This window comes from Natrix helvetica (assembly GCF_964273705.1).
Source record: "Natrix helvetica genome assembly, chromosome: Z".
Classification (NCBI taxonomy): Eukaryota; Metazoa; Chordata; class Lepidosauria; order Squamata; family Natricidae; genus Natrix; species Natrix helvetica.
Genome location: NC_138554.1, coordinates 343,692 through 353,558, shown reverse-complemented (window position 1 = coordinate 353,558; position 9,867 = coordinate 343,692). Strand labels below are relative to the sequence as shown.

Sequence of the window (9,867 nt, the reverse complement as noted above, 5' to 3'; positions counted from 1 at the left end):
GGAGCTGCTCCCGCACTCCGAGGAACGGCCTTCCGGCGCGGTGACGTCACGGGGGCGCCGCGCGAGGGGGCGTGGCCGAAGGCGGCGGCTGCGAAGATGGCGGACCTGCTGGGCTCCATCCTGAGCTCCATGGAGCCGCCGCCCGGGCTGGACGACCGCGAGGCCCGGCGCGCCAGAGGTGGGTGGAGGTGGGGGAGAGGGCGTGGGGGGGGGCTGAGGAAGGGCGCCCCCGTCCCAACCGCTGAGCCCCTTCTCTCCCCCCCGCAGAGCAGAGCGCGCGGCTGCGGACGCTGCAGGAGCAGGAGAAGCGCCAGAAGGCCGCCTTCCGCAAGAGGGTCCGTCCGCCCCCCCTCCCTCCCCCCCTCCTGCGGGGGGCCCTGGGGGGAGGGCTCGGGGGGGGGGACGACACGCAGACCGCCTGACGGGGCTTCTCCTCCTCCTCCTCCTCCGCCGCAGATGGAGCGGGAGGTCTCGGCCTTCCTGCAGGAGAGCGCGGAGCCCCGCAGACGCTTCCGCCCCATGGGGAAGATCGAGCGCAGCATCCTGTGAGTGGGAAAGGGGGGGAGGGAGGGAGGGAGGGGGCGCTTTGGGGAAGGGGACACCGGCTGACACCCCCCCCTTCTCCTCCCTGACGCCTCCGGGGCGGCTCTGCGCAGGCACGACGTGGCGGAGGTGGCCGGCCTGGCGTCCTTCTCCTTCGGCGACGACGAGGACTCCCGCTACGTCATGCTCTTCAAGAAGGCAAGCGCCCCTCCCCGTGCCCCTCCCCCACGCACGACCCCCCCTCCTCCCCTGACCCACCTCTTTCTCCCCCTCCCCCCCAGGAGTTCGCGCCCTGCGATGAGGAGCTGGAGGCCTACCGGCGCGGGGAGGAGTGGGACCCCCGGCAGGCCGAGGAGCGGCGCCGGATGAAGGTGCGCGGGGGGAGGGGGCGAGGGGGAGCTCCGTGCGGCGGCTGTGGGGGCGACTGACGTCTCCCTCCCCCAGGAAGCGGCACAGCGTCAGGCGGCGGAGGAGGCGCTGCGAGGGCCGGCGGAGGTGACCCCCCCGAGCGACTACAAGGACAAGTACAGCCACCTGATCGGCCGAGTGGCCGCCAAGGACGCCGCCCAAGCCATGGAGGCCAACAAGGCCTACGGCTGCGGTGAGCCCCGCGGAGGGAGGGGCGCTGGGGGGGAGCCCCCTGGAAGCCCCTCCCCTTCACTCTTCCTCCTCCTCCTCCTCCTCCTGCAGTGCCGGTGGCCAACAAGAGGGACACCCGCTCCATCGAGGAGGCCATGAACGAGATCCGGGCCAAGAAGCGGCTGCGCCAGAGCGAGGAGGAGGCCAAGAGCTCCTAGGGGCCCTCGGTGGCCCCGCTCCATCTTGTGGGGCGGCCTCAGGGCTGCTCCCGTGGGGGGGGGAATCAGTGGGGACTCATCCTCCCTTCCTCTCCCTCCCCCCCTCAAACTACTAGCTAGAATTTGCTTTTTAATGCGCTAAAAAAGCGTTTTAAAGGCTGCCTAAGCCAAGTGAGGAAAGGTGATGAGGGGTGTGGCCACCGGTGGGGAGGGGGGGGTCGTGTGAATAGGCATCCCCTCTCCCACAGTTGTCTCCTTTTTCTGCCCATTGAACTCCATTACCCAGCTTGGTGGGTTGCTTTTGAGCCACGGGAGGAGTCCCCATCTGGCTCAGTTGTGGGGCTGCAGCCCGCCAGCTTTGCCACCCAAATTCCCCACTCCCATCCCACCCACAGCATCATCTTGGGGCTGACCTTTGCCCTCTAGTCGAGCCTCCTCCTGTCCCTGGGAGATCTGGGGCTGAGCTTCCTTCTCCTCTCATTGCTTAAAGAGGTCTACGCCCCGTTGTTTGGTGTTCGCACAGCTCAGTTGGTAGGAGAGAAAGGCCGAGTGGCCACTTCCTTTGGGGCAGCAGGGCAGACCTCCTGGTCTCTGATCCCTTTGGGCGACTTCAGTAAGTGTGTGTGTGTGTGTGTGTGTGTGTGTGCATAATGCCAGGTTTTTATTCCCCCCCCTGCCCCCGGTCCCTTTGTTTTGGGAGCCCACAGATGGAGGGCAGCCCAGAAGCCTGGTTGCAACGTCTGGAGGGGTGTCGTGTACCCATCCCATTAAACTCTTCCTGCCAGTACTGCCTTCTGTTTGCCTCCAGTTCTGTGGGAAGGGTTTCATTTGCTCAGGCAGGAGAAAGTGGCTGAGGTCGGTCCCACATTGTACCTTGAGATGAGTGGGGGGCCAGGCCCCTTTCAAATTAGCCAGTGGAGGCTGTGCAGCGTGCGGCGTGGTGGGCCCGAGGCCTTGGGGTTTGGGGGGTGGGTGGAGTGCAGTAGCTGGGCTTTGGGTCTGACTTTGCTGCTCTCCTGTCTGCCCCCAGTGGGGATTCTGAGCTTGGCCTGGTGAACCTGGGACCCTTAGGCAGGCCTAAGAGTCTTTGGCAGGGAAGTGGGCGCGGGGGGGGTGGGGAAGCCTGGTCAGCTTTTCTCAAGAATGACACACTCAAAGGGCAAAGTAGTTGGCACAGCAGCCGTTCTATTCAGGCCCCCAGGGTGGAGTTGGGGCAATTTCACAGATCTTCTATAGGTGGTAAGAGACAGGAGGCCAGGCCTCGAAGGGCGGGGTCCATTTCAGCAGGCAGAGTGGTGGTTCCTCTCAGACCCCCCCCCCAGCCTCCCCCTTCCCGCTCGCTTTCTGGAGCGCTCACTTGGCCAGGGGGTGCCGGAATTTGCGGCCGGCAAACTGTGCTTTATCAGCCAGCTCTTCCTCGATCCTGTGGAAAGGCAGAGAGAGGCCGTTAGTCAGCAGCAGAAACACCCCCCTCCCCCCAAAAGAAAGGATAGGGGGAGGATCTGCTCTCCTCACCTCATCAGCTGGTTGTACTTGGCCAGGCGCTCCGAGCGGCAGGGGGCTCCGGTTTTGATCTGCAAAGGGAGGGGTTGTTTTAGGAGGAGGTCGAGTGCCCCTCATGGGCCTGGAAGGATGGAGAGGAGGGACGGCCATTCTCTCACCTGCCCAGTGCAGAGCCCCACCACCAGGTCGGCAATGAAGGTGTCCTCGGTCTCCCCGGAGCGGTGACTCACCATCACCCCCCAGCCATTGCTCTGGGCCAACTTGCAGCTAGAAGAGAAGGGAGGACCTGAGCAAGCAGCCGGAGGTCACTTTCAGAAGGGACCCTCGCCCCCCCAGCAAGGGACTCACGCCTGGATGGACTCTGTGACGGAGCCGATCTGGTTGACCTTCAGCAGGAGGCAGTTGCAGGCCTTCTGCTCCACCGCCTTCTGGATGCGCTTGGGGTTGGTGACCGTCAGGTCGTCCCCCACGATCTGGATCTGCACCTGGGTCAGGAAGTTCTTCCAGGTCTCCCAGTCATCCTGGTCGAAGGGGTCCTCGATGGAGACCACTGCAAAGGAGCAGCTGGGAGTCACACCCCGCTACCTTTACGGGCCCAGTGCCCCCCCCCCCATCCGCCCCCCCTCACCTGGGTAGTTCTTGATGAAGCTCTGGTAAAGCTCGCCCAGCTTCTCCCCAGAGATGTAGCGGTTGGGGTCGTCGGGGGACTTGAAGTCCAGGTCGTATTTCCCTTTCCGGAAGAACTCGGAGGCGGCCACATCCATGCCGATCACGATCTTGTCCGGGTAGCCGGCTTTCTCAATGGCACTCTTCAGCAACTCCAGGGCTGGGGGGGGGGGCGCGGGGGGAAGCCAGTGGGTCAGTGAAATGAGCCCCTCCTGGTATGAGTAAGGGGGGGGGTCTGGATTGCAGGGAACCCCCCCCCCCCGCCCGCCTGTCTGTGCCACTTGAGGAAGCTGGTGGCAAATCCTCATAAAAGCCGGCAGCCGCATTTCAGCCGGTGGCCGAAATCTGGGAAGAGGAGGAAGGTGGGCTCTCTGGGCCTCCCCCGGCTCAGTTCTTCCCTTGCAGGAGTTTCTTTAACCAGGTAACGTATCGGTGCACTGATGATGTTCCCTAGTGTGGTCATGAAACGTGAAAAACACCGAACCCCGAGGGCCCCACAAGTGAGCTACAAATCCTTCCAAGAGGCAAAACGTCAGCTGCTTTGACTGTGGGTGAAGCCCTCCTTTGCAGGCGGCAAAGGAACAAACACAAACGGGAAGGATTTGCATTTGACGAACAAAGAAGGGAAGGAGAGGGAGAAGTCGCTTTGAATGCCAGGGGAGAAAATGGGCAGGAATAATCCAAAGAAGGGGTGAATTGGTCACCACCATGAGAAATTGACCAGGGGGGGGTGTACCTAGTTATTGGTTATTTTACAGTCAAGTAAATTCACACCGATATTAAAAGATGTGACATCTCAAGATACGATTGTGCCTGCTGTGGTACGTAGATGCTGTGCTGTTGGTTGAGAATGAGGCGGTTTGTGTGTTTCTGGAAGGAAAGGCTTCCACCTCCTTCATAATGCAGGAAGTTAAACCTGAGAATGCCAAGGAGGGAAGCAGAAAAGCCAGTTGCAAAAGGGCTTCTTAAGATGGGGAGGGGAAGCCCCCCCCCCAAGGCATGTGGACTGCATCCAAAGCATGAATGTCAGGAGAGAAATACTTGGAGGGGATTTGATCCCTGTGAGAAGGTTGAATTGCACACAGGGCGTGTGAACAGGCCAGGGAGGGAGGGGGGGGGGGAAAGCAGGTCCTGCTTGGAAGGTGCCAAGGAGGCCAGATCTAGAGGACCCACAGAACTGTGACAAAAGTGCAGAGCAACAGGCGGGCGTGTGCCCTGTTCATCCCTTTGATGGCTCATTTGATTGTGCTTTGCCTATGGCTGCTTCCCCCAAGGCAAATGGGGAAAAGATCAATGGTCCGATTGAATATCTGGTGGAGACGGAGCCCAGCGCTGAGGAGGAGGAGGAGGAGGAGGAGGAAATTCAAGGCAGAGCTGGTCAACGTCCCCAGCCCCAGGGTTGAGTTTCCCTCCGATCAAGGGCTGGAGCTGGGCAGAAAGATGATCAGGGCATAAAGGCTTGAGAAGAGGTCAGCTTTCCAGGACCAGATGAATTGCACCCAAGGTGCTTGAAGCAGAGGATGCACTAGAGCCAATCAGCCGGGTGGGGGAAGGGGGGCTCCTCTGAACATTGGTCAGTTGGTCCATCATTAATTAAGGGAGATGGTGGCAGGCATGGTGCCTTTGCACCTGTGACCTCCTTGGTAGAAGGTGGCACAAACCATTTTTTGTTTTCAGCAAAAGCTTTGATAAGGTATTGTGGGACTTTTTGCTTAGCAAAATAGAGAAGGGCTGCCGGGAGTGGAACCGAGGGCAGATGGAGCTGGTCTATTCAATAGGGTTCAGGGGGGGGGGGAATGCCTCTCATTCTGAAGATGATGATTCCACAATAGAGGTTTAATCCCCTTCAGGGCATGTACCCACAGGAGAGAGTCAGGGACGCTTTCAGCTGGATCCCTGCTGACAAAGTGGGATGGACTTCATGACCTCTGGGAACCCTCCCAACTCTAGGATTCTGTCACCCCAAAGGAACCCCTGGGGGAAAAATGGGCTTCCTCTTTCGCCATCTACTCTGCTCAGGCATTCCTACATTTGTCTGCTTAAATCAGGGCTGTGCAACCTTGGCAACTTTCTGTGGACTTCAACTCCCAGAATTCCAGAGCCAGCTTTGCTTGACGTCCATAGGTCTTTTTTTTTTATTATTAAAGGAGTTTTATACAAACAAATTTTCCCCCTTTTCACCCCCCCCCATACAATATAAATCTCTTACAGATGCTATGCCCCCTGACGTCCACAGGTCTTAAAGCTGCACACTCCTGGTTTGGCATTACGTTACAAAATATGAATGGCTTTTTAGGGAACTTGTGTTAGGGGTGAAAATCTTTTCTAAGTGCCTCTTGGGTGAAAGGCAGGAGAGAGGCAGGGGGCTGCCCCCCTTGATCCTTGCTCCAACCTGCTTCCTCCATCCCAAGAAGCCTGCATTCTCACCCAGCCAAGGCTCCGGTCACAGCCCACAAGGTAATTCCCGCCCCCCACCCCACCCTGGCACAAGCGTGGGTGAAACGGAACCCTTGTGGCAGCAGAGTCGAGCTGAGAAACAGCCTGTCCTGAGACCCCCCACCCCCACCCCCCGCAGCCCTCTCACCTTCATTGTTCTCCAGGATGTTGGGGGCGAAGCCGCCTTCGTCCCCCACATTGGTGGCATCCTTCCCGTACTTATTCTTGATGACGGCTTTCAGGTTGTGGTAGACCTCTGCCCCGATGCGCATGGCTTCCTTGAAGGTGCTGGCCCCCACCGGCAGGATCATGAACTCCTGCATGGCCAGCTTGTTCCCAGCATGGGAGCCGCCATTGATGACGTTGAAAGCCTGGTTGAGGGGTTGAAGGAAAGCAGGCGCTGACCCCTTGGACTGGCTGCGGAAGAGCTGGGGGTCTGCCCCGTATCCTGGCAGAGCGCTCAGCCCTTGGGAAGCCTTCCCGCCCCCAGGGAGACCCCCAGCAGCTCCTGCCTTGCAAGAGCCCCATGAGCTGAGGCTGATAAGCCCCCTCCCCTCCCTCCCTCCCTCCCTCCCTCCTGTCTGGGCCACTCACCGGCACTGGCAGGATGAGCTCCTTGTTCCCAGCAAGGTCCGCGATGTGACGGTAAAGGGGGATCCCCTTTTCAGCTGCCCCAGCCTTGCACACAGCCAGGGAGACCCCCAGGATGGCGTTGGCCCCAAACTTGGCTGTGAAGGCAAAAAGGGTCAGAGGTCAGCTCCAGCCCAGCCTCAGAGTAAGGCTTTCCTGTCGGGGGGGGGGTGTGAGGGCACGGGGGGGGGCTTATGCATCCCCCACTTACATTTGTTCTCCGTTCCATCCAATTCGATCATGACACGGTCGATCTTTTCCTGCTCAACAACGCTAATTTTCTGCCAAGGAAAGAAAAAACGGATTATCTTCAGGAAATACCAAAACGTTGGAGCATGAAAATCACAAAAAAGATGCCAAGCTCCCTATTTGGTCCTTAAAATTTGAGCCAAAAGACCATTTGGGCAAGAGAAATGGGGACAGACGGCGACTGCAGCTCTGCAGCGTTCCTACCCCTGTCCCCCCCACCCCCCGGGAAAAGAAAGCATCCCACTGAAAGGCTTTTACCTTTACCTTTATTTCGATTTTTATACCGCCTCCTCTCCCCAAAGGGACTCTTTTGCTCCAGGGTGGTCACATTCCCCTCCCCACAATCAACGAGGGGCACTCTGAGGTGGGGGGGCGCTTCTTTAGAGGAGCATAGGTGTCAAGGGAAGGCGTCTGAGCACATGAGGATGGCTGTTTGCCACTGGTTGGGAAGCCACCACCCCCCCCGTCAAGCCTCGGAGGGATGCAGCAGAGTCTTTGGGGGCCCCAACACAGGACAACCCCCCCCCAGGGCTGAGCTGCTGCCAAAGACTAGCACAGTTCTTCCCCCCTCCCCCGACGCACCTTCTCAATCAGGACTGGAGCGATTGTCTTGTTGATGTGCTCCACGGCCTTCAACACCCCTGGGGGAGAAGCAACCAGTATTAAGGGAGTGGGGGTCAGCAGGGCAGATGCCCCCTCCAGGAGCATGGAGGGGAGGACAAGGCCTTCTGGGGGCAGGAGGAGGAGGGATGTCCCACATCAAGTGGAGGGCAAAGAGTTCCTGTCAGGGAGAATGGGCAGAGGAGGCCTGTAGAGGCAGCACCAGTCCCCCCCCCCCTTCTTCCTTCTGCCTCCCGCGATAAGGGTGGCTTCATCCAGTCAGAGCGGCACATCTTCCTTCCTCTGCCCGTCTCCCTGCCTCCGTTTCCCCCCAAGAGTGAGGCTTTGGAGAGGGGTGTCTCGCCCCTCCCATTTTTCCCCTTACCTTTGCCCAGGTACCTGGCTTTGTCTCCATCCCGCAGCTCCAGGGCTTCGTAAATGCCAGTAGATGCCCCACTGGGCACTGCAGCCCGGAAGCGACCTGCGAGAAAGAGAGGGGGGAGGGTCAGCAGGCCCCAGGCCTACCTTTGGCAAGGGAGGGCATCCACGCCTCCTCCTCCTCCTCCTCCACCCTTGCAGGTACCTTTGGCGGTGTGCAGGTCCACCTCCACCGTGGGGTTCCCCCGGGAGTCGAGGATTTCACGGGCATGGATCTTCTGGATCGACATCCTGCAGGGCGAGCAAGGGTGGCCATGAATGGTGGATCGATCCCCTCCAGCTGCCCCCATCCCCATTTTTGGGGAGCCAGGAACCGACTGAGTTCCAGGGCCAATGGGCGGGTGGTGGGCCGGAGGTGAAAGGAAGGGCACAGCTGCCAAGACTAAAAATAGCCACCAGCCCTTCGCTTCTCCTCCTGCCCAGCTGGGTCCGACCTGGGGGGGGGGGCAGCTGCGGAGGGACGCAAGGGCGGTCTCCGTGGTCCCCCAAACAGAGGAGGAGGCTCTGAAAAGGCCCCACTGGGGGATGTGGAAGACCTGCAGGAGGCCGGAAGGGGGGATCCAAGGACAGGCGGGAGGGGGAGGGGGGCTTCTCTGGGGGTCCCCAAATGATGCCAGGAGTTGTGCTCCACTCAAGCTCCCTCTGGGAGAAGAGAGCTGGGGGCCTGTCCTTGTCCAGCTATGCCCCCCCCCCGCGCTGGGGAGACCCCGGGGCAGGCCAGTGCTGCTGCCTGCAGAGCTGCCCCTCCCCGCAGATACGCGCCCCCCCCTCCCCGGTCCAGGACTCACTTGCTTGGGATCGGGGCTGGCTGCACCGGAGCTGCTGGCAGTGGCGGGGGCGACCGGAGTCGACCGGCAGCCTTTATGGGCTCCGCCAGGCCCGCCCCCCTGGCCGCGGCTTAGGGACCATCGGCAAAGCGGCGCCGGCCGAGCGAGGCTCCCCGGCCCGAAGGTGGCTGCCTCCCCAGCGCTCCCGGCCGAAGCAACCCCGCCTTCCCGCCCGGCATCTCGGCATCCCTGCGCGGGGCTGCTCGGAAGGGGCTCAGCCCAGGCCGTCGGGGCGCCCCCCGCTGCCCCCGGGCGGGAAAGGGCTGCTCCCTCGGCCCTGCCGGGGCGCTCCAGAGGGCCGAGGCTGCTCCCCCCCCACCCCCCGGGCGGCCCCGTCCCCGTCCGGCCACTTCGCGCCGCTCCCTGGGCGCCCGTCCAGCGTCTTGGCCTAAATTTAGTCCCGCGAAAGGTCGGCGGGTCCCTCCAAGCAGCCGCTGAAAGGAGAGGCGGCAACTTGAGGAGCCGCGGCCGCTCAGCTTTCAGCCCGGAATGCCCCCCGACCCTCCTCCCCCATGGCGGCTGCGGGAGAGGGGGAAGCCCGGGGACAGAGCAGAAGGCAAAGGGAAGGGGGGAGGGGGCACAGCAACATGGGGGATGGGATGCAGAGGGAAGAAACGGGGGGGGCTCCTCCTCCTCCGACTTGGAGGGCCTTGGCTGGGGTTCCGATTCCAAGTGCGGCATTTGGGAGTTTTCGGGGGGGTGGGGGGAATTTGCGATGCTCTGGCCAAAGTTGTAGGATTGCAAATCGGGAGTGGATCTCCTGAATCTCTCTTGCTCCTCACGCCGCCGCCCCCCCAACCCTCGGAGAGCATTGCCCTGTTGAGCAGCTACCTGGCTTTTGAGAAAGCCTCCCCCTCTCAAGCCCCCCACCCCCGGGATCCCTTCTGTGCCTCCGCTGCTCAGATCCTTGGGGGTCTTTGGGGTCTCCTCTACAGGGTCAACCGCCCGTCTCCCCCCCCCCACTGGGTGCGTGTGTGTTGCACACTCAAGAGGCTGAAACGTGCAAAGGCGGCGCAGGACAATCCCGCCCTGAGAGGCCTTTGCTCAAGAGCGCAACATCCTGTTTTAGGTGACGTTTTTTATTTCGGGTTTTCCAAATTCTGCCGTCTCCCCTGAACGGCCGGTGGCCTTGAAGACTCTTGGGGAAAACCAGTGAAATAAAAGACAGGGGATCCTCA

At 61.1% G+C, this 9,867-nt stretch overlaps 2 protein-coding genes across 2 annotated transcripts; one reads left to right on the top strand and one right to left on the bottom strand.

Moving 5' to 3' along the window:
- The first annotated feature begins 1 nt into the window (after position 1).
- Positions 2-2,127, top strand: LOC309401646 (sperm-associated antigen 7-like). The gene is made up of 7 exons (XM_081970738.1): positions 2-178; positions 268-335; positions 457-545; positions 657-741; positions 825-914; positions 988-1,144; positions 1,234-2,127. The coding sequence occupies exons 1-7, from the start codon at positions 97-99 to the stop codon at positions 1,338-1,340; spliced, it is 678 nt and encodes a 225-aa protein (XP_081826864.1). The 5' UTR covers positions 2-96; the 3' UTR covers positions 1,341-2,127.
- A 378-nt stretch (positions 2,128-2,505) lies between these two features.
- Positions 2,506-8,722, bottom strand: LOC309401645 (beta-enolase). The gene is made up of 12 exons (XM_081970737.1): positions 8,651-8,722; positions 8,008-8,093; positions 7,810-7,905; positions 7,407-7,465; positions 6,787-6,856; positions 6,540-6,673; positions 6,094-6,316; positions 3,472-3,669; positions 3,192-3,393; positions 3,002-3,110; positions 2,856-2,914; positions 2,506-2,763 (listed from the first exon to the last, which is right to left on the bottom strand). The coding sequence occupies exons 2-12, from the start codon at positions 8,090-8,092 to the stop codon at positions 2,694-2,696; spliced, it is 1,305 nt and encodes a 434-aa protein (XP_081826863.1). The 5' UTR covers position 8,093; positions 8,651-8,722; the 3' UTR covers positions 2,506-2,693.
- Between the last annotated feature and the right edge of the window lie 1,145 nt (positions 8,723-9,867).

What these genes read in the sequence shown, in the direction of transcription:
- LOC309401645 (XM_081970737.1), bottom strand. Translation starts at nt 8,092, where the DNA reads ATGTCGATCCAGAAGATCCATGCCCGTGAAATCCTCGACTCCCGGGGG. An exon ending in AGCTCATCCTGCCAGTGCCG is followed by an intron (nt 6,317 to 6,539) that starts GTGAGTGGCCCA and finishes CCCCTCAACCAG; the next exon opens with GCTTTCAACGTCATCAATGG. An exon ending in AAGTACAACCAGCTGATGAG is followed by an intron (nt 2,764 to 2,855) that starts GTGAGGAGAGCA and finishes GCCTTTCCACAG; the next exon opens with GATCGAGGAAGAGCTGGCTG.
- LOC309401646 (XM_081970738.1), top strand. Translation starts at nt 97, where the DNA reads ATGGCGGACCTGCTGGGCTCCATCCTGAGCTCCATGGAGCCGCCGCCC. An exon ending in AGGCCGCCTTCCGCAAGAGG is followed by an intron (nt 336 to 456) that starts GTCCGTCCGCCC and finishes CCTCCGCCGCAG; the next exon opens with ATGGAGCGGGAGGTCTCGGC. An exon ending in AAGATCGAGCGCAGCATCCT is followed by an intron (nt 546 to 656) that starts GTGAGTGGGAAA and finishes GGCTCTGCGCAG; the next exon opens with GCACGACGTGGCGGAGGTGG.